We start from the raw sequence: 23,825 nt of genomic DNA, 5'->3' as shown, positions 1-23,825 counted from the left end.
GGGGTCCCTTTACCTTTACCTCTCAGGTCCTAATTCAATCCTAACCACCCTGCCACAGCAGCTATTTGGGTTTTCCTGCCTTTAAGCAACGGAGGTTGACAAGATAGATTTGCAATTTTTTCTCTGGGGCAACACTTGCAGGGGGGAGTAACAAGAGGCAAAGAAAGAGAGTCTGTGGTTTTCCAGGCAAAATAAACAGAAGATTCCACGTTTTCAGAACCAGAATCATGTCCGCTGCCTTTCGATAGGGGGCTCTTGGATGCTTGACCTTGAAAACCTTTCTGGTTGTCATCATTTCTTCAGGAAGTGCAAGTGGGGGCAGGGAGGAAACACATGCTTTTGTTTTGCAAACATCTTTCCCTTGAAAGTTAGATCTTTCCAGCTCACTTTCCCTGTAACCAGTAGGCCTACTCTTTGGGGGACAGTTTCTGTGAAACGCTTTTGTCTCAAAGCACTTTGGGTTGAAAACCAACCGCTGCTTATTTCCTCTGAGGTCTCTCCCAGGTCTTGATTTTTGAACCGGATGCATTGCAAATTACGCACTTTCTCTACCGTGGACTGGCTTCCAATGCAGCACGGATGAGTCAGCCTTGCTTCCTTACTTTCAGAGGAATGTGTCTGTCATCCGGTATGTTCATTCTAGATTGTTTGTTGCTCATTAAGAAGCATGTGCAACACAACCTGAACACAACGATCAGCGTTCTTTATGGTCCAGCTCTCACTTCCATACATGACGGCTGGGAAAACCATAGCTTTAACTATATGGACTTTGTTGGCAAGGTGATGTGATAGATCTGGACTATTGCCCGGGAGACCAGGTTTCAAATCCTCTATCAGTCATGAAGCTCACTGCGTGACCTTGGATCAGTGGCGATCCCTCAGCCAATCTACCTCACAGGGTTGTTGGGAGGATAAAATTGGAGCAGTGAACCAGTTACAGCACCTTAAGCTCTTTGGAGAGGTGGTATATAAATGTGATAGATAGATAGACGGAATAGAATAGAATAGAATAGAATAGAATAGAATAGAATAGAATAGAATAGAATAGAATAGAATAGAATAGAATACATAGATAGATAGACAGACAGACAGTTAGTTTGGCTCTCATACTGAGTCAGACAATTTGTTTCTCCTGCCCCAGATGGTCTTCTTTGCCAGAGGCTCTCCATATGTACCGTATTTACAGGACTGCCTCTCCTGGTCTGCCCTGCAGAGGACCTTAAGGTCCATGAATAATCACAGTTTAGAGGTCCCGAGCCCTAAGGAAGTCAGATTATCCTGCACCAGGGCCAGGGCCTTCTCAGTGATGGCTCCAACCTGGTGGAATGCTCTGTCCCATGAGACCAGGGCCCTGCAGGATGTAACTTCCTTCTGCAGGGCCTGTAAGACAGAGCTATTCTGCCTGGCCTTTAATTTGAATTCAGCCTGATCTTTTATTCCCCTTCCTTCCCTCCCCCTCCCCCTTTTATGAAGATTACCCACTCTGGGATCCCACAGCTAATTCTCCCCTGGTCTCCTCGCTGGCCCAAGTGGGACTAATTTAGCCAGCTAGCCCTGGTGATTATCTAATGTTTATTGGATGGATTTCCCCCCTAAACTGATTTCTGAATTCTGAATTTATTGTTATTCACGTTTTATACTGTATTTTATGCTGTTTTTTGTTGCATCAATTAAGTGTTTTAAATTTGTTGTTAGCCATCCTGAGCCCAGTTTTATTTATTTATTTATTATTATTATTATTATTATTATTATTATTATTATTATTATTATTATCGTACCCTTGAGGGTAGGGGACCGTTGTCCATCACTGGAATGAATGAAGAAACCCAGATGCACTCTGTGTTGTGGAAACTGTGTGAAACACTTTGATACTCAACTGGGATCTTTTCATTTGATTGCAAAACTACAGTACCCAGAAGATCTTGGAAGCAAGAATCTAGGCTGTTGCAACCTAAAATAACCCAACAGTTGGCTTGTTTTTCAGCCTAGTCCTTGTGGCGATGACATGGCAACTCTACTCCTGCCTGGGAAATGCCGTGGTTATATAAATTGAGTGCAAGTGTTGCGGACAAGCTTGAATTGGGTGGTGCTGAATGCTATGCAATAAAGCACTGCTGCTGAAAAATGCTGCAAATACACTGCAGTAAGGAGACTAGGCTGGAGAGCATAAAATGACCCTCGCAGCTTTGCAAAAGCAAAGTCCTGTAAACTTGCAAGTCCCCATTCCTTTCCAATCAGGAAACAGTGAATAGGAAAGTACCAGCTATGGAGATGAACATGATTTGGACTGCAGACTTGTGCTAGTCAGTGGCGTAGCGTGGGGGGTGCAGGGGGGGCCGGCCACACCGGGCGCAACATCTGGGGGTTAGGGTTAGGGGGCGCAAATCCACGGGTTAGGGGGCACAAATCCACGGGTTAGGGGGCACAAATCCACGGGTTAGGGGGCGCAAATTACTTGCCCTGCCCCGGGTGCTGACAACCCACGCTACGCCACTGGTGCTAGTAAATCACCCTGATTTACTAACACAGGTATTCGGACTCTGTGCCCCGTACGTTCTGAAATGGTCCTCTCTGAGAGGGCTGGGCCATGTGCTTTTCCTAAATGCATGGACGGGCTCCTGTAGCAGCCTTCAAACTGGCCTCAAACTGGTAATAGTGAAGCAAGAAAACTCCTGCCCTCCCATTACTACTAGGAAACAGCTTCAAACAGCTGTGGAAGTCCGGAAGTCTGCACAGCCACTTCTGGCCAAAGCCTATTTTTATTCTTGGCTTGGGCTTTTTCGGATACAGTCGGCTCTGCATTTAACTTCCTCTCCAGCATAATGAACCAACGCCATTGCTGAACTGCGGCCCCTAGCCTCATTGAACCTAAACAGTGGCAATTCCAGATCAATTCCCCAAGTCAGTAGCTGGGAATCAATGCCACACCCTTGCCTAAAGGGCTTACAACGTAATGCAAAGTCTGGGGAGTAAGAAGCCATTAGTTTCCATTCTGCTCTGCGTTTCTCATCTGCAGCGCTATTTCCATTCCGCTGCAATCCAACTTCCTCCCAAAACTATGTTAAGTGGCTCACTGTGCACCGTGGCAAAATTATGCAACTTGTGTAAATAATGTTGTCATTATATTATTTCACCCATTCCATCCATTTGAATGTAAAGGAAATACATATGTGGGGTTCCCTCGCTGGAAGAAGCCAAGTTACAGGGAACCAGGCAGAGGGCCTTCTCGGTAGTGGCGCCCACCCTGTGAAACGCCCTCCCATAGTTGTCATAGAGAAAAACAACTACCAGACTTTTAGAAGACATCTGAAGGCAGACCTGTTTAGGGAAGCTTTTAATGTTTAATAGACTATTGTATTTTAATATTCTGTTGAAAGCTGCCCAGAGTGGCTGGGGAAACCCAGCCAGATGGGTGGGATATTAATAATAATAATAATAATAATAATAATAATAATAATAATAATAATAATAATAATAATAATAATAATAATAATATACCACCTTTATCTTCCCATGGACTGATTGCATGGCAACATATGCAAATGGCTTTAGATACCTATTAGGTCCACAAATTACCATATAGCAAATATTCAACACACAAAAACCGCAACAATTTGTTGTTGACAAAGGACAGCTGGACATATAAAGGGCCCCATTACCTTCAGTACCTTAGGGCCTCATCAAACCTAAATCCGGCCCTGATCCAGAGACATGAGGGTCTTAGGACTTTCTGCATGCAAGGCAGATGTGAACTATGGATCTTCTAGTTAAACCTGGCTCAGCCTTCATCAAAAGGCACATGGAAAAGTGTCTCTGGGGCTCCAGCTCGCATGCTGAGCCTAAGCGCATTGACTTGGAAGCAAGTCCCACAGAGATGGATGGGACTTACTTTTGAGCAAGTGTGCGTAGATCATGTCCACAGATGGCAGGATCCCCAAGGATGTGATGGCTTCTGGCACCAGGCCCGTTTGCAGACCACCTCTGTGTTTCGAAAATGCCTGCAAACATGAACCGAAGGCTGGCAACATCAACCCCACCATATGGGAATCCCTTGCAGATGACCACAGTGCCTGGAGACAGACAGGCAGGTCATGCATCCATAGCAGTGACCAGAAGAGGAATTAAAGCTGGGAGGACCACAGAGAGAAGCAGTGGCGTAGCGTGGGGGGTGCAGGGGGGCCAGCTGCACCGGGCGCAACATCTGGGGGTTAGGGTGCGCAAATCCACGTGTTAGGGGGCGCAAATCCACGTGTTAGGGGGCGCAAATTACTTGCCTTGCCCTGGGTGCTGACAACCCATGCTACGCCACTGGAGAGAAGAAACGTCCTGGTGCATCTTCATCAGCACAACCGATTGCCTTCCTCTGTCCCACCTGCAACAAAACATGTCTCTCCTATGTCAGTCTCTACAGCCACAGCAGGCGCTGTAACTCTCCAATGGTTTGACTTCACACCCAAAGGTGCAATCCTCCATTGTTGCATTCTCCCATGCCATTTTGGAGAGGCAAGCCAAGTGAACCACATTGCTAAGGTTCATCGATGTGTAAGTTTCTTGCTTTTTTTCAGCTGCTCATTTCCCAAGTCCCCTCTCTGCCCTGTCCACTATGCCACAGGGACTCTTATCAAATGTCCTGACTTTGGCCCAATTCATAGCGATTTCTGCCTGTATTTAAGTGTGCAGAAGAGGAACTCCCTTCCTGTTCTATTTAGAGACCAAATGCATTCCGTGCAGAAGAGGTGATTTTATGTGAGTTTTTAAAAATAAAAGAACAAAGAAGTATGTGTTTGATTTGCTTATCAGGTTAGTTCAGGAACTGCTCTCGCTAAGGAAACCTAAATTAAGGACCCTTTGCATTATGGGCTGTGATGGTCCTCGGTTTGACAAGCTTTGTCTAGCAGGGGTGTGTGTTTGTGTGTGTGTGTGTGTGTGTGTGTGTGTGTGTGTGTGTGTGTGTTCTGGAAATAATCAGGGTGACTCATCCTTACTTGAAAGCCTTGACTTCTTGCCTGCAACCCAGACACTCCTTCAAAGCTGAGGCAACGTGCTGCAAGGCAATCCTAACGTCTTGCACACTGTGGTGATTCAAAGCCCCATGACTGCCTTTGAAAGCCTTGGATAGAGTTCCTGGGGCCGTTCCCATGAACCAAACTGATTCTTCACACTCGCTGACCTGCAGTGTGCTCAATTATGTCTTTAAAAGAATGGGGGTTCATGGCAGGCTAACTCTCTGCTTGATGCAGGGAATCTAGAGCTACAGCACCCTCAAGATCAGGCATAGGCAAACTCCAGCCCTCCAGATGTTTGGGACTACAATTCCCATCATCCCTGACCACTGTTCCTGTTAGCTAGGGATGATGGGAATTGTAGTCCCAAACATCTGGAGGGCCGGAGTTTGCCTATGCCTGCTCAAGATGATGATGACGATGATATTTCTAACCCACCCATCTGGCTGGGTTTCCCCAGCCACTCTGGGTTGCTTACAGCATATATAAAACATGGAATCATAGAACATAATAAAATATCAAACATTAAAAACTTCCTGATAAAAGGGCTGACTTCAGATGTCTTCTAAAAGTTAGGTAGTTAGGTAGTTGGGTTTTTTTTCCAATTTTCCTCCCAGTTTTTTCATATATCATTTACATTCAAATAAAATCTATTTTGTACATATATAGGATTCCCTGAAGCCTTAGACCTCCCCCTGCCCCATCATGGTTTCCGTTGCAAATCTTTTCCTACTGCATCTTATAATATTTATCCAGATTTTGTTTATATCCCATTTTAACCATAAAATTCATACATTACAAGTGTTATATCAGTCCTGCTAATGTTTTTAGATGTTTACAGTGCTCTTTAAGGTAGTCTATAAACTTTTCCCCATTCTCTATTAAATTTCTTGTCTTCTTGGTTCCTGATTCTGCTGGTCAATTTTGCAATTTCAGCATAGTTCATCATCTTGATTATCCATTCGTCTCTGGATGGGACCTTATAAAAGTAATGTTCAGTGGTACCTCGGGTTAAGAACTTAATTCGTTCTGGAGGTCCGTTCTTAACCTGAAACTGTTCTTAACCAGAGGTACCACTTTAGCTAATGGGGCCTTGCGCTGTTGCCGCACCGCCGCTGCACAATTTCTGTTCTCATCCTGAAGCAAAGTTCTTAACCCGAGGTACTATTTCTGGGTTGGCAGAGTCTGTAACCTGAAGCGTCTGTAACCCGAAGTACCACTGTAGTTCTTTATCTCCTTGACATCTGCTGGGAGGGTGTTCCACAGGGTGGGTGCCACTACCAAGAAGGCCCACTGCCTGGTTCCCTGTAACCTCACTTCTCGCAGTGAGGGAACTGCCAGAAGGCCCTCGGCGCTCGACCTCAGTGTCTGGGCTGAACGATGGAGGTGGAGACGCTCCTTCAGGTATACTGGGACAAGTCTGTTTAGGTCTTTAAAGCCAACCAAAACTTTGAATTGTGCTTGGAAACATACTGGGAGCTGGTGAAGATCCTTTAGGACTGGTGTTATATGATCTTGCAACCATGATGATGCTTGCAACCATGGGCAATGACCAGGCACGATGGGAGCTGTTTGTTCAGCAACTTTTGGAGGGCCAAAGGTCCCCCACATCCGATTTAACTGAAAAGGAAGCTTGGTGCAATTGACTACCCTACCCTGAAAGTTCTGTGCTTGCAATTTAATATAATATGCTAGCACTTCAGGGCAGAACAGCAGAGGAGAGCAAGCCATACACAGAGGGAACAGAAAGTTTGATTTAATACAGGAAGGACGGAGAGCATCACATGCAGAGTCTTCATCATGTGTGGGCAATCATTGGCCCTTTAGATGGGGCTGAACTTCAATTCCCATCATCCCTGGGAGTGCTGGGACTGATGGGAGTTGTAGTTCAGAGGCAGTGAGAGATTTAACTTTCTTGGGCTCCATGACCACTGCAGATGGTGACAGCAGCCCCAAAATTAAAAGATGCCTGCTTCTTGGAAGAAAGGCAATTACAAACCTAGACAGCATCTTAAAAAGCAGAGACATCATCTTGCCAACAAAGGTCCGTATAGGAAAAGCTATGGTTTTCCCAGTAGTGATGTATGGAAGTGAGAGCTGGACCATAAAGAAGGCTGATTGCCAAAGAATTGATGCTTTTGAATTATGGTGCTGGAGGAGACTCTTGAGAGTCCCATGGACTGCAAGAAGATCAAACCTCTCCATTCTTAAGGAAATCAGCCCGGAGTGCTCACTGGAAGGACAGATCCTGAAGCTGAGGCTCCAATACTTTGGCCACCTCATGAGAAGAGAAGACCCCCTGGAAAAGACCCTGATGTTGGGAAAGATGGAGGGCACAAAGAGAAGGGGACGACAGAGGACGAGATGGTTGGATAGTGTTATTGAAGCTACCAGCATGAGTTTGTCCAAACTGCGGGAGGCAGGGGAAGACAGAAGTGCCTGGCGTGCTCTGGTCCATGGGGTCTCGAAGAGTCGGACACGACTAAACGACTAAACAACAACAACAACATCTAGGAAACCAAAGATTCCTCACCCCTTCATTGGATGCCCTCATTGGGGTTTATATACTATTATGAGAGAGTGAGAGAAAAGGCTCTCTCTCTCTATTCCAGGCTCTCCTGCGTATTTTTACTCCAGAAAAGGAGCGTGTAAATTGGATTGATTGAGGACATGAGATATAGCACCCCCTTTTTGAGGATCCAGGCAGAGGTTGACATAGTCCATTGTTTTGTGAATGTGGCACAGGCAGCCAATGAAATTGTGGGCTCAGCATTCCCAGAATGCAAGCTGTTCATCAGGCTAAAGGGCTGCGTGTGAGTTTTTTGGCATAGGTGCCCCTGATGCAAAGAGCTACAGCGTAGCTTACAAAGAGATGCACAGACAGCACTCCTGAACCATCTGGTAGATATTAGAAGACCTTTTTTTTTCTCCTGGTCCTCCTCTGTATCAGCCAGCAATGGAAGCAGCAGACACGTCCTCCTGCAAATTCTTTCTAAAACTAGTCAGGAGAACCTGCCGGAAGCGGTTTGGCTTCAAAACTTGAGGTAGGAACTTCTTCGGCAGGGACGTGAGCAACTGCAGGTGAGTCTCTGACTCAAGAGCAGAACAGGGCTTTTGCATGCCATGACAGCCCTTGAGGGAGTGTTGTTGTTGTTGTTTTCCTGGCAGGTTTTGATTCCATAGTGAAATTATTTCAATGCTAGTAATTGAGGTCATCCTCCCCTCTACGGATCAGCAATGGGTGTTTGTTAAAAGGGCAATTGATCTGATGTGTAGATGTCAGCTCCCCCCAGGCTATGGTGACAGACTAGGCTCAAACTAGATGGTTTGAGAGGAAATCGTGCATTGTTGTTTTTTAAAAAATAGCAGCTTTAGGAAGGAGTAGGATTTACTTCATTCTCGTGGCACTGGAGAGGGGTTTAATTTTCCCCGCTGCAAACATTTTTACGATGAAATCAGGACACCTGTCTTTCTTATTAGATTCACATTCCATCTTTCCTCCCATAGGAGCCCAGAATGTCAGACAACAAGTTGTTGCAAGTACAATTCTACCACACCTTTCTCCCAAACTGAGGTCCAAGGCAGCCCTGTATAGGGAAGTTTTTTAAATGTTTTATTATGTTTTTATATATGCTGGAAGCCGCCCAGAGTGGCTGGGGTTTCCAGTCAGATGGGCGGGGGACAAATAATAAAATTATGATGATTAAATATTGTATAGCAACATGAATGGACCCAAACAGCAATGAGAATTCCCTCTTCCATTCATGGTGCTGGAAATTTAAAATGTGGTTGGCATGTGGAAACCCCTTGAATTTGCTTTCACGTGAGTGGAGTGAATCCATGGAGTGAATCTTCAGCGTTTTATATTGTCTCCCTGTGGCAAGAGAAGCCATGCTGAGTCATAAACGGTGGCATGTTCTGTAAACAGTATGGTCCCCATAACAGACTCGTGCTTAACCGAGACATGGCTGAACAAACATCTCATTCAACTTGCAATATGCTGTCTAGTTAAACACTCGACAACCGCAGCATCATTATGAATCAATGGAAAACTCCAGAGTTGTGCAGAGAAGCTAATTGTGTTGGGTGTGAACGGTGCAACTTTTTTTTTTTTTAAAAAAAGCAAAATATCCTAATAGGTAATAGTTTCTGTGTTCATCTATTTTTTCTGCAATCTGACTTGCCACTTTGCAGCTCGTGATAGCCACAGAGCAGAAATCTCTGTTGCTGAATGCTTTTGGAGACTTGTTATTTGCAAGGGGAGGTTTCATGAAATGGGAAACTCACCTTTTCCCACTGCTGCCACTGCCTAGAAAGGAATTGCACTCAAGGATGGGCAACCTGCGGCCCTCCAGATGTGGTTAGACTACATCTCCCATGATCCCTGACCGTTGACCAGGCATGCTGAGGCTGATGGGAGTTGTAGTTCAGGAACATCCAGAGAGACACACGTTTCCCATCCTTGCATTAGATGTTTGCCTGCTGTAGTGGCCCAGCCCAGCAGAAGGGCTGACTGTTCAGCAAGAATCCACAGCCAATGAATGAAAACAGCTGAGCCTTGCCCCTTGATTTTCTGGTGAGTGATCTACACACAGAGAAACCCAGTTCAGGCATTTGTCTCTGTTCGGTTGACAACCCTCAGAAATTTGCTGTTGCTTATAAGCACATAAGCACATAGGGACGCGGGTGGCGCTGTGGGTTAAACCACAGAGCCTAGGACTTGCCGATCAGAAGGTTGGCGGTTTGAATCCCTGCAACGGGGTGAGCTCCCGTTGCTCGGTCCCTGCTCCTGCCAACCTAGCAGTTCAAAAGCATGTCAAAGTGCAAGTAGATAAATAGGTACCGCTCTGGCGGGAAGGTAAACGGTGTTTCTGTGTGCTGCTCTGGTTCGCCAGAAGCAGCTTAGTCATGCTGTCTACATGACCCAGAAGCTGTGTGCCGGCTCCCTCGGCCAATAAAGCGAGATGAGTGCCAGAACCCCAGAGTCGTCCGCAACTGAACCTAATGGTCAGGGGTCCCTTTACCTTTATGTGCTGTCAAGGGGACAACACAAGCTGTCAAGGGGACATGCATGCACACAAAAGCTCATACCAATAACAAACTTAGTTGGTCTCTAAGGTGCTACTGGAAGGAATTTTTAAATTTTGTTTCGACTATGGCAGACCAGCATGGCTACCTACCTGTAACCACATCTAGCTGTTACCCAGGAGTAAGAGAAGATTTACGGTAACAGATCTCGGAACAAGTTTCAAGCAAGGTCATCTTCTTCCCATCCCAACTCAAAAGGAACTCTCACTGACCTGGATTAGTAATAACACCCGAAACCAAGACAATATTATTTTTTGTTTTCACTGCGGAAACTTTTATTCCAGTTGTGGTTTCCAAAGAGGAAATTTTTCCAGCCACGGATGAAGTCTGAATCTGGAGGAATCCAAATCCTTTTCTATTTCTCATATACCGTATATAAAAAAAATTCAGGTATACATTTTCCACAACAGTACATCCAGCAACTTCCCTTCTTCTCCTTCCATGGTTCTTTGCATCTTCAAAATTAGCTGCATATTTTATTTCCTCTACTCCTTTTGTTCTCTTACCCTGCTAGCTCTGCATATTCCTTCATTTTCAGCTGCCATTACTCCCCCAGATCTGTTTCTAATTCTCATGCCAGAGTGTGCCTTGACCCCCACCTATGTCGTTGTTCATATAATTCAGAGAGCTTTAGGACTGGGGAAGGAGGTGAGGGCACGTAGCTTGCTTTGGGCGAAAAGGTCTGTTTCTTCACTCAGGGAAATGAACACATGGCATCTTACGCTCTTCTGCCATGTGATCCTGCCCCTCTGTTAAGTCCATCAGCAGAGGCCTTGCTTTGTGTCCTGCCATCATCAGAGGCCCAACTGACAGTGAGAGCAAACGTGGCCTTTTTGACAGTGGCCCCCGAAGCTGTGGAATTTCCTCTCTCTGGGAGCAGATAGCCGCAGGCTGGGAGGTGGCGGCGATCTTTTCTGCTACATTGGCAGAAGAGCTGTGCATTGGAGGAGTCAGAAAACTCAGCCAGCTAGCCCAGCCAGCAATGGCTACTTTCCTGGGTTGTGTGTGTGTGTGTGTGTGTGTGTGTGTGTGTGTGTGTGTGGAGGAGCCTATTTGTTTTGAGACTGACAGTGGGACACTGGCCCTGATGGGGAATCTAGATTCCATGGACTGACTGGATGCTGAGGAGTAGTGAGGGGCACCAGCCGGGGAACCCCAAAGGAAATCCCCAGGGGAAGTAGGCTCAGAGCCAGTGGTTTGATGATGGGATGATGATTTGTGGTCAGTGGGAGCAGATTGGGAAGAGAAGATGTTGGAAGCTGAAGGTAACAGGGTTTAGTGAGCGGGAAGAGGCTGTGGCAGAGAGCAGTCCAGAATTGGAGGCAGAAGTGGAGGCTGGAGAGGGGAAGGTCAAGAGGCAGAGATTAGGCCTTCTGAAGAAGCCAGGGAGTCTTCCCCTCCTGCAGCAACCAGCTACCCTCTCCACATGGTCTCTCAGAACCCAAAGAGGTATGAAGAGGGCAGGGCAAAGACAGACAAGATGGAGGAGCCTCAGGATGAGGAGGAGGAGACTTAGAGAACGTGGGAAGGTGGGATCCTTCAGTCCTCTCAACTGCCTCATTGGGGCAAGTCCCACTGGGAAGAGTGGCTGTGATCACTAGGCCTGTGCTATTTGGGTTTCTTTGAATAAGGAGTTAACTTCACTGACATCGGCTGTTTTATTGCTGAGCTGCTCCTGAGACTACGGGGAGGGATGTGAGTTAACGTGGCTTCCAAGTGAGGTGTAGGATGTTGGGGACCTGTGTCTGCCGTGAGACCACAAAACACGGTTCACACATGCAATGAGTGGGCACTTCCTGATTTTGCTGTTTTATATTGATCAATTGCTTTCTGTTTATTTTACTTCTCATTTTGTACCAATATGTTGCTCACTGCTTTAGGGGCCTTTCGGAGCAAAAAAGTGGAATACAAATGTCATTGTCAGACACCGACGCATAGCCCATACATTGCAGCCGTTCTGATTTAATCTGTAAAAAATGCTTTGCTTAGCTGGGACTCTGGTGATTCTGGACAGAATTCAACTAACTTGTTGCATGAACAGAATGAGCTCTGTTTATGCAATAGGATTTGATACTTATCCTCTGTGAATTTGCCTAACCTTCCAAGTTGGTGGCCATCCCTCTTGCGAAAGGATTCTTAAAGATTTGTGCTATCAGAAGTGATAAAATGCTTCCAGAAAAATTGGTTTTCCTGCCTATCAGATGTGTGTGTGTGTATACATCTTTATCACATTTGATGCTGGTGTTGCTGGTATCTTGCTGGGAACATTTAATTCCAAGGAACTCTGCAGGGCCACTTGGGCACGATTTGCACAAATAACTCTATTTAAAATCAGAGCAAACACGTAGTGACGGCTGCTTCCCTTCTTGCTACCCTGGGGAAAAACTCTCAGCTGGCCAATAGCAGGATATATAAACAGTCCGTACAGTCCCCAAAGTAGGAATACTGAAAGGAAAGTATAATATTGTGTTGTCCAGCAAGGAATTGTGTATTTTCATAGTCCCCACCACCACCACCCATACACTTTAATTTTGTCCTGGCACCCACTGCTGGTTTTTTGACATGCTTTTGAGCCAGATATCATCAGTTCCTTTTTACTTATAGCTGGCCTGGGCGGTGGGAGGTGTGTGTGTGTGTGGGGGGGGTGTTAGTTGCCTGCTGCCTCCCATCTTAGCCTCACTTTTGCCCTTGTAAACCTCAGCAGGGAGGATGGGGAAATAACTAGCCTCTTCCTGTGATTGGCAGGTCGCTGTGTGATCCACTGCCTCTCAGCCAAACCTACCTCGCAGCGTGGTTATGAGCATAAAATGGAGAGAGCGGAGAACCAGCTACACAGTTTGGATAGCTCAGTTGGTTAGGGCTCAGTGCTAATGCCAGGGTTGCAGGTTCAGTCCCCGAAAGGAACACCTGCATTTCAGGGGGTTGGACTAGATGACCCTCAGGGTCCCTTCCAACTCTAAAATTCTATGATTCTATGCTTTTAGACCACGATGCACTCCTTGGAGCAAAACACGGTATACAGTGCAACAGATGAATAAATTAAAATGCCTGTGCTAAAATCCACCATTCACCTGCCACACATGCGGTATCAAAGGAAGAGGTTGAGCGGGGAACTTTAAAATCCTGGAAAGTTTGACGCACACACCGCTTCACACGAGTGCTTTCTGTTTTTCTGTTGCCTTGCCCGATCCTTGGGCGCCTTTACTCGTAGGCAAGTCCCACTTGAATGCTACGGTGGGCATCTTCCAATAACCTGAATGATAACAATGCGCAGCCCCGATCCTCCTCGCTTTCGGTTCTACTACTCGAGAGCTAAATCTCCCCCATAGAAGAACTGCAGGTGATCTCTTAAAATAAGCGCGCGCAGGCGCTGAATTCCAATTCGCAATCCTCTCTGCACGCCCAGTTGCTGTCGTTATGCTTTTGTCTTGTTTGCACTTTCGCAATACCCACTCTGCCCGGTTTAATTCAACGGAAAGGGGTAAACCGAGTAACTCCCGGTTTAATTCAACGGAAAGGGGTAAACTTTTCCAAACAATCGCGCGCAAGCAGGCATCGCCTTTCAAAGTTGGCAAGCCTCTCTCTGCAACGCTTTAGCTGTTGCTTATTTTGCAATCTCTTATTTTGCAAGAAGAGGAGGATTCCTCCAGGGCTGCTGTGAACAGGCAAAGCAAGCGAAAACTGCATTTATGCAGATGTCCGCGGGGGAAAAATGCCGCGCAAAGGGTCCGCGGAAGAGGCGCCGCGCAGCAACAGGTTGAGCGGTGCGGAGAGAGATTGGGGCGGGGGCGGAGCTAGAACGATAGGCGTGGCTAGGAGGAGGAGCCGCGGGGGAGAGAAAGAGAGACGTGCGTGTGGTCCAGCCTTCCCTCCAGTGGGCGGGAGGAGGGCGTGGCCACGCCCGAGGCGTTGCATTCAAAGGTGGGCGCGAGCGAGGGGGCGTGGCCCTCGGCCGGGAGTTAGGCTATAAAAGCTCGCGCGGCGCCCCTCGCGCGCGCCGATATCCAGAAAGCTCGTGAGGCGGTTGGTTGTTAGTCTTTCTCTCGAAGCCTCCGTTTCCTGAGAGACCCCCGTCGACGTTTCTCTCTCTCTTTTTATTCGTTTAAACTTTGTGGTACTTCTCCCCCCTCACATCCTCGCCTTATTGGGAGGGGTCCGGTTTCTGGCGCGGATTTCTTGTGAGGAGGCAGCCCCGCCCAACACCCCCTACCCAGGTAAGAGGTGAGGCTACGGCGGTTTGCGCGTGCGCGTTTGTGGCGTTAACGGTTCCGATGGCAGGGTCGCGAGTTCGAATCCCACCCTGGGCGGAGCCGTTGATTTACTTTTTTTTTTTAATGGGGGTGGGGGGAGAGACGGGACACCCACCTGTCACCATCCTCTGTCGGATCCTGTCTAGCTAGATTCAGAGCGAAATGTCCCAACGACAGCTGTTTCAAATCGGTTTTCCTTTTTTCCTGGTCATCATTTTTATTAAATTTTCCAGTTTTACATTTCCAAATACCCAACTTTGAAATGATCCAATGGCTTCTTCTTCTCTTTCCATTTTACATGTACCTATGTGTTTTTACCATAACCATTCAAATCAGTTTTCCACTTTTACAGCCATCAAAGATCAAATTTATCTCAATGCTGTCAACGTTTTCAGCTGTGTACAGTTGGTTTTCACGTATTCAATAAATGTTTCCCAGTCTTCTTTAAATGGATGTTAAATGGCTTTCTTTTGATGCCAAGTGCTCAGAAAAATCTCAGAATTTCTACTTTTAGTTAAGTATTTTTATTTATTTACTTGATTTTTTTTGGGGGGGGGAGCTAAACTCCCCCCGCCCCCTGGCTACACCCATGAATCCCACCCCAAGAATTTGACCGCTGTTGTTGTTGTTATACATTTATTTATACCCTGCCTTTGCCCCCCAACAGAGACTCCAGGCGGTTTACTAAGAACTTTTGCTTCTCAATATTCTCTGGTTGGCCTCTGTTATTTTCTCCTATGGATAGAAAACCTACATAAGGACTCTATACGGGCACTTGGATACCCATAAGGGATAAAGGAGCATTTTTTTTCCTTATAACAAACTATAAAACATAGCGTCAGTTCTAGGTTAGTTCTAGGAACGCTTAATAGCTATAAAGCACAGAAATTGTCACTTTAAACAATTAAACATTAATAGAAATAAAGCTGTCTGTCCGTGATCTGTGAAAAACATGCGGCCACAACAAAAACAACACACCTCACCTTCAGCCTGGCCCTACTCCACAGGGTTGTCGTAAGGACAATGCGATGGGTAGAAGTGGTGGTGGGAAGGGATGCATGCAGCTTTGCGAGGAAAGGTGGGGTGTAAGGATAAGTGAATATTTCACCCCAAGATGGTGGTTCTCCAAAGGGGAAAGGCGAGATCTTTAGTTAGCTTTCCCTTTGAGGGTGCCTTAAAAGTCCTCCTTTCCCCACCTGTGATTTCCTCCTTTCCACTTCATGTATTTTCTGCCCTACCTGCATCCCCCCCCCCCCCAGCTCTCATCCTACTGCTCAAAAGTTGGTCCTGTTTTCTGCTGTTCTGGATCTTCTCTCTTTTCTTCCTTTGCTTCTCCCCTGGCCCAAACCATCCCAGTGTGAAGATGACGGGTTTGATGTCTCTTTCAAGTCTTATTGTCACCTCAAATAATGGGCCTTTCATTGTTGCTGGGTTTTAAAAACAAACAAGTCACAAACAGGTAGGAAAAGTCACATAAGTATCAAATAGATGATGGTAGCCCAGCATGATTACTATTTTTTAAGAAAATACACAAGGTTACAGTCATTACTGTGCAAAGGCTTCATAATAAACAATAAAGAATAGCTGATTGTCAACAAGAACAAGGCTATTTGGATGACCTGAGAGAGTCTCTGTAACAGCAAACTGAATTCAGCTTCACAAAATCTTCTCTGATGTTGCCTCAAATAACGGAACTTGCTTCTCTTTGGATGGTGGCAAAAGGGGACCCCTTCCCCGACTTCAGGTATTTTTGTTTGGAGGAGAATAGATCTGTTCCTGTCTTGTTGTCTCATTCTCTTCCACTATCCCCCAACTTTATTCATTTTAAAATGGTTTACTTTAATTGTTCATGACAGAAGAAACAGCCTGTTGAATTAGACCAATATTTCATCATATTTTAACTCCCTACAGCACCCTGTATCCAACAAATGGTCATTTAATTGTCTCCGGAGAGCTCATAATGTGGGGCAGAAAGGCAACAGGCCTCCTTTGTTGTTGTTTTCCCTACATCTGGTATTGAGTTACTGTATTATCCTGCCTTTGCACATGAAGGTCCTGCCTGGTCCTTGTGGTTAATGGATCTTTTTCTGAAAAGGCTATTTAGGTTTGGCAGTTTTCAGGAGTATGAGGGTTAAGAAGGAATTGAACCATCTTTTTTTCCTTGATTAGCAGAGGAGGAAAGAGAAAAGAAGATGGGGAAAGCTAAAATGATGAAGCATTCACAAATCCCTTGTGTTTAGGGGCAATATAGACTAGTTCAATATTCTGGGCATGGATGAGGTGTACTATTTCTTATTTCTAGGAAGGGAGCAGAATGCTCTACTAGAGTGGTCTGAAGAGCAAAACAAGTTTGTCACGACCTATGCAGGGGTTAAACACGAACTTTCCCATGAAAGTTTTTTGGGAAGAGTTGGATTCAAAGTGGATGGGTGGCATCTTCATGGCTCTATTCCATCCACAAAAATATATTGGTTGCAGTATCATACATCCATTAATAGATAGCACCTATTAATGGATGTATGGTACTGCAACCAATATATCCACTTTGAATCCAACTTGTTCTTTTTGTGGGTAAGATGAAATTTTAAAAAATACACTCCAGATCTTCAATTCCAGAGGTGTAGCTGTTAGTCTGCCACAGCACACATAAAAACAACATGTGGCATACGTTTTCATGGACTTGAGCTCACTTTCTCAGTTGAAGTCAGCTCTAGTCCACAAAAATGTGTGCATCTGGTAGTCTTTAACATCTGGTAGTCTTTAAAGTGCCATGGGATTTTTAAAATCACAATTTTGAATAGTTCTAATGCCATTCCCTTATAATTATTTGTTAGATTCTTATTATTTTTATTAAATGAGACTCTGCTTTCCCGCTGCAACATGGCTACCTCTCTAGAAATTTACTAGTGCATGTGGTTTGATTGTTTTTAATTGACGTGGTGAGGAAAGTGGTTACTGCCTGAAGTAGAGTAACATATTTGTTGATGAAAGCATACATAGACTCTCAAGTGCTAGAAATGGCTGCTTGCCTGATGAATGTTGGCAAGTTTTCATAAAATGGGATGTTAGGGTGACTGGGGCTACCATGCAAAGCACATTAAGTTGGAATCAACAAGTATTTTCAAGTCTAAACATGTTCTTTTCTGGGAAAGTGTATAACAACCAAATATATATACAACTACCCATGAGTTTCCAAGGGCAGCAGCTTGGAAAACAGTGATGCCTGCTCTTATTCCTGGCACTGTAGGCATACAGTAGGCTGACTAGGCAGATGTTCTTTGTTGTAAAATGGAATGGTGTTTTTTTAGAATGGAATCTTATCAGTTAGTGGTGTGGAGGTGGATAGGAAGAGAGGAAGTGTTTCCCTTTAGAGAAAAGGGTAAAGAAAATGTCTTGCATCCTGGAGCTCTCCTCCTAGTGGCACTCCAGTTTTATGGAGATCCTTGGTGTAGGGCTCCTAACATTTGCATGTAAAGAGAACAAAGACCTGGTATTCTACTGGTTTGGAAAGGACCTCTACAGGAAAGGAAATTCTAGCAGTTTGCGTTTTGACATCAAATGTTCTTCCTTGGAAAACAGTAGAAACAGCTGGAAACCTCTAGAAGTTAGCCAGTTGGGCTGGACTTGGAAGAGGGAAACAAGTTGTCACTCTGTAGGGAGGTGGAGGCAGACACTGCAATTAGAACTGGCAGTTGCAAACCTTTATAAGCAGAACTGCAAAAAGTTGCAGCAGACTGTTATTTCTTCAATTTCATTGGCTCCTTGGCTGCTGTTGTAGTTTACTAGTGACTGCTTGCTTTAGGAGTTATGCTCAGATCGTCAAATCAAAGAAAAACACAAAAATGAATGCATAATTATAGCACCCCTTAAACTCTGCCAGTTTTACCCTGTCTTCCTGTTTCCCTTTTCTATAAAAAGCCGTGTAAAGAAATGCTCCTGTTTCTACTAGACGATGGGGTGGCATTCTTTTTTTTTTTATAAATAATTCCAAAATGAGGTCCTCCAGTTGCAGTCAGATGCAGAATGGAGTGCAGTCAGATGCACAATGGAGTGTGTGTGGTTAGCATAGAATCAAAGAATACAGGGATCCATTTCTGGCAGCAAAACTGAGCCCACAGTCTGTCACAGAATTCCGCTTCTGGTTTTCCCCACCTCCCAGTCTTCCGTAATCTCAGCAGCTGTTGCTTGGCCCTGTACTAGACTTCAATGAGGAAAAGAAATTAAAGCCTGTACTTTTAAACTGCTTTTGTGATTTGAAAGCTTATTGCGTGTTTTTATATTGGTTAACAAGAGTTTGCATATATGACTCATAGGCAGGTTTCTACTGATCATGATCACAGGAGTTTTGCTATAAATAGCAACCAACTCCGATAAAAATCATCCCATATATTAAGAACTTCTTCTGAGGCCTTCATGTGACACCACCTTTAGATCAAATGGAAGACCAGAATCTGGCTTCATTCTCAAAAATATACATTATTAGGTTTTGCGGGGGCAGTAAAAAACCTTCATTTTTGCTAAGGTGATCTTGATTTGATTAACTAACTGGCTGCTCCTTTTGTATGTTAGTGTTGATATGCATTTATCTTTAACCATTTTAATAGAACAGTTTTTAATAGTGCCAGCCATCATGGAGATCTTCCTTGGGTAAAACAGTGGGGTACAAATATTTTAAAGGTAGTGCCTTGGGATATCTATGCAGGAGCAGTAACCATCCCGATCAAGCTGTCCCATCTGCAAGGCTGACATGGGGATCACAGCCTGATTGATCCTTTAGGAGGCAAAGGGGGTCTGAAGCAGCCAGCAGTGGGTGTTGGGGGGGGACACGTCTGGGTCCTTACCTTGAAGAATTTTTCTGGTACTGAGGAAGTGCCTTGGGGATCTCTCCAGCAGCAGTGCAAGTGCAGCCATAAGTGCACACTTGAGAACTGAGTAATGGGTGATGTGGAAAAATCAATACAGTACTCAGGAGGACTGCATCCATAAGCTTTAGGAGGTTTGCTAACTTGATTGGTGGAAAAGCGAATTTCTGCTCCCTCTGCTGGTAGCTCTTATATAGTTATATGTATAGGAAGAGTGAATGCTGAAGCAAGGTCTTGTATTTAAAGGTGAACAAAAGAAAAAGCTTGTGGACAATGATTAATTACAGTGAGTAAAGATACTTTGTGTGAGCACAATTCTTCCGTAGTCAAATGAAGTGTCTATATGGTATGCATCTTTTCTACCCAGTTGGGGAAAAAGCATTACAACTATTTCTAATTGGTGCTGCTCAACTGAAACTTCTACTTACTACTCACTGACATAATTGATTTTACTGCTGTTGAACTCACTGATAATTACTATATCTGTTAAATTTATTATAACAAACTATTCTTTTCAATGTTATGACTACTAATCAACAATAATATTTTTTTCTGCAATTGAATTTATTGTTATTATTGACTTCACTATTGACCTTACTACTGCAGAATTTACCACTACTATTGATGCAGATTTTTATGACTGCTGACTGATTTATATATTTAACAATTTATTTATTTATTTAGCAATTTATATACTGCTTGGTTGTAAGAAAACCTCTAAGCAGTTTCTAACTTGGCTGTTATGGACCCATTCAGTGTATTAATGCTTAATCAGTATTATTATTCATTTTGTGGGCATCTCATTGGCAAAAGCAGTTATTTAGGCACAATGTACTAATAATTGAATCTTTTTAAAAAATATTTCTCCAGTTTGGTTCATGATCAGTTATGTAGTTTTACTTAACATAACTATAGCAGATAAACCTAGACTATTCAGCAGGTAAAATAAATTACAATATCAAAATGGTTTGGGGAAGCTGGAACCATTACTGTATAAAGACATTGCAGGAGTATAGGGTTGAATTCAGACACAGTGAAATCAACAGAACTTAGATATGGCTAACGTAAGTCCCACTGATTTCAGTGGGTCTTCTCAAAGTACGACTTAAGCCACTTCCAGACATGTTATTTTTCAGGTATAGACTTTTGCAGTAAGGAAATTGATAGGGAAATGCACTGATAACTGTGAGGTAACAATTGCTGCATGTGACATCATGTGACCTCACCACAAACAAACCAGAATGAATGGTGAATAAACAACAGGTGTTGTATAACCTTACCACAAACTTTGTGCAAACAGATTGGGATTACTGATCAATAAATGCGGCATTTGGGAACAGCCTAGCTCTGGATTCAACTCAGAGCTTCTAATTATTGAGGATTTGCTGCTGAAGATGTTTCAAATTAATGTTTGCAGGGGAAAATAAAGGTAAAGGAAAGGGAAAATTATGAGAAGTGTGTCAGAAGAAAAGTTAAAACAAAATGAGGAAAACAGCAGAAAATGCAGGGAGAAAAATAAGAAATGAGGGAAGATAATCTGTTTAGTTAAAATGGTTAAAGGGTTTGAGTCAAAGGTGGTGAATTACAAACTAAGCTATAGGATTATGAGAAAGTGAGGTGCTGTGAAGGATTTTGGACAAAAATGAAAGTTGCATTACAGTAAAGTTAGGGCTGAGCCACAGTTACAAAGAGATGATGTAGTGAGAAGACAAGAGTAAATAATGTCATTTTGTAGTTAGAAAAGCAAGTAGAAAGTTGAGAGGTCTCCTGAAAGTCAAGATTTTTATAGAGCATTTTTAGACAGCTTTTTTCCCCTTGGTGTGCTGTTGAAACTGAAAAAGTATTAGGATTCCACAAGTATTCACAGTGAAAGAAAATGCCTAGAGATACCATTGACATTTTTCAGCGCTAGGGCAGCAGCCTTCCCTGACAGATGTCATCCAGATGTTTTGGACTACAGCTCCCATCAGCCCTGACCATCAGCTATGTTGGCCGAGCCTGATGGAGTTGTAGATAAGAACATCTGGAGGGTGCCAGGTTATGAGAGGCTGCGTCAAGGTGAAAGGTCCTTTTAATGGATTGTTTTTAATTAGCCACTGGGGAGATCTGCCTCGACTAGAAAAGCAAAATATAAATACAGAATTGCTAATTGACAAGGAAATATATTTCTTTTGAATGCCATGCTTGTGGCCAGCAGCTGTTAGACACGGAATGTTGTACTAAATGGACTATTGTCTAATCCACAAAGGTAGTTCTTGAGCTATGTCTAATCATAATTTATAGGGGAAAAAGAGTGGGTGCTTTTATTTTTCAAGCTTTTGTGCTTGCAAATCTTATAGCAGCAGCATGTTAGCAGAACTGACAGCTGCAGTGTTTTGCACAATGCTTATAGTTTTACCTGAAACTGAACAGGGGCTGATTAAAGGAGACAAGCAAGAACCTTTTAATGGAACCTGTTAGGGGGCAGTCCTAAAGATCCACCAGGATGAGCAAGTTAGGATGTAGCACCTTTCTGGCTGAGTCCCCAGCTGTGGCTCAGCTGAAGATACACCAGAGCAACTTAGCCAGGGGTGTTGAAGCTGTTTGAACTGAGACGTGTGTAAATCTTAAAAAGCAGACATGGTGAGGACAGGACTTGGCAGGGGGAACTTAAAGTGGATCCTAGTTCTGTTCACTTGTCTTGGCAAACTGGCAGAATATGCACCATCAAAAAGGGTAATGCAAGTCAAACTATATTTTAAAGTCTTGTTCTCCCTCTGCTAGGCTTGGGGTGGCTCAGCTGGCAGTAGCGTTGCTCAGGAGTTTGAATCTGGTTTAACTTTATATAAATTATTTGGATGGTGATAATAAATTTAAGAGTTCCAGAAGCAAATTTGAAACCAGTTACAAACTCATTGGGCAGCCCTAGGCAAGTCGTTTCTTCTCAATCTCTGGCCCATAGGTACATATGGCTACAATATTACTGGTTTAACCGCCATGCTGAGGTGTCATAATGTGGTATTTCTGCCACTGTAGATGTCATAAACAGCAATTGTGAAGTGCAGTGGTCATGATTAGCATAGACTCCAATTCTGGGATATACGTGTTTGAGGTTAGAACCTTTGCTATCAAAGCGCAATGCAGTCTAGTTTCTAGAGAAGAAAAGTGATTTCTGTCGCTGACCTTGGAGATGTGAAAGGCCATTGTGGCCAGACCTCATTAACATATAAATTATTACTGTCTAGCAGCCCTAATCTTAGTATATTTATATACTGCGTGCAGTAAGCCAAACTTGCTGATAAGCGTATTGTGACATTTCTGAGACCCCCCATAAGAAGCGCTTGTCTCGCAGTGGTTACCAAGGTTAGTCTCTCTGCAGCTATGCTGAGTCCAGCCAGCTGGCACTACCTTCTGACTTGTAGAGAGCAGTGAGATTCTCCATTTATATTCTTACTCAAGTACATCTGTACAAGACACATGGGTGAGATAAATTTATCACAAAATCCTACCAGAACACAACACAATACAGTACAATTTTAAAACATTAGCTTATATTTACTTAGGAACATAATGTTCAGAAGTGGTCATTTTATTCAGAAGTCTTGAGTTCTGATTTACTGACCTTTCATAATTGCTATTCCAACTCTTACATATGATTTCATTATAATTCCCGTTTCATCCCCCCTTTCCCTCTCTTTCCTTTGCAACTACAACTCTGCCATTTTCCAAGCAACATTCCTTACCAGTTGTTTGCTCTAACTGTCCAATATTCCACCCCACTCCCCTACTGTCAATCATTCTTCCACTTGCGCTTCTGTCACAGTTTGTAATAGGATGAATTGTTTGGTGGACTGGCTAAGTTTAGGTATGCTAAATGCTGCTGTGTACATCTAGGTCATGTTTACAAAAGTGGGGTATTGAGAAGAGGAGTGATGGGGCTGGGCTTGTAATAGATAAAGTAAACTCCTGATGTAATATTGCTGCTAAGAGGATTTTGATGTTTCAGCAGGCAAATGCAAATCTTCTAAAATGGTTGAATTGGAGAGAAAACATTCAGACTGCCAAGTGTATTCCTCTGGATTATTTCAGAATGTTTGTCACACAAGATGATTCCTGAACATTTCAGAGCTTGCCAGCTCCATGCGGAAGCATTGACCAGTTGAGAAGCACACTGTTTTGCACAGTTGCTATCATGCTGAAGGTGCAAAATGGATCTTGATAACTGCCAGGATGGGTTCATTGTTTAATAAATAAGTAGGATAACAAGTAGCATTTTCTGGAAAGGTTTGCATAAGCTAAGAAGTGCTTAGTATGTTAACTTTTGGTTTGTTGGAAATTTACTTATTCAGGCAGAAAATCAATATATAAATCTAAATATATAAATTAGGGGCAAGAAGATGTCTCAATAGCCTTGCTTTCTTCAGCTGGATTTCCCCCCCCCCCCCAGTTAACTCCAGTTGGACTTGCATGTTTTGGAGGGTGAAATGAGAAGTTACGAAAAGCCACATGACTGCCACCAAAAACAGTGCATTTCTGCCACTCATGTCTGGCTTTCTTTCTGCTCCTCCATGACATAATCTAATGAAATGTGTGGTGGGATATGATAGCATGGGTTCCCCTGCTCCACATCACTGGTAGACATG

At 44.0% G+C, this 23,825-nt stretch overlaps 1 protein-coding gene across 7 annotated transcripts in view; it reads left to right on the top strand.

Annotated features, from left to right (window-relative positions):
- Positions 1–23,825, top strand: part of NDRG1 (N-myc downstream regulated 1) — an 86,908-nt gene that overhangs the window by 27,318 nt on the left and 35,765 nt on the right. Inside the window, exon 1 of one of the 7 annotated variants that reach the window (XM_081204873.1) lies at positions 14,076–14,305. The exons of 1 other annotated variant lie outside the window; for it this stretch is intronic. Coding sequence is in view for 3 of the 6 variants with exons in the window: in XM_081204869.1 (XP_081060995.1) it covers positions 16,015–16,085 (71 nt within the window). In the remaining 3 variants the exon portion in view is untranslated. Of the gene's footprint in view, positions 1–14,075; positions 14,306–15,735; positions 15,801–15,971; positions 16,086–16,385; positions 16,446–20,472; positions 20,633–22,357; positions 22,546–23,825 lie in introns of those variants that run through there. 5 more of the 7 variants (XM_081204870.1, XM_081204869.1, XM_081204871.1 and 2 more) reach the window with 5 other exon arrangements.

This window comes from Podarcis bocagei, assembly GCF_964188305.1.
Source record: "Podarcis bocagei genome assembly, chromosome: 8".
Taxonomy (NCBI): Eukaryota; Metazoa; Chordata; class Lepidosauria; order Squamata; family Lacertidae; genus Podarcis; species Podarcis bocagei.
Note: the sequence above shows the minus strand (reverse complement) of the source record. Positions and strands in the feature narration are given on the sequence as shown.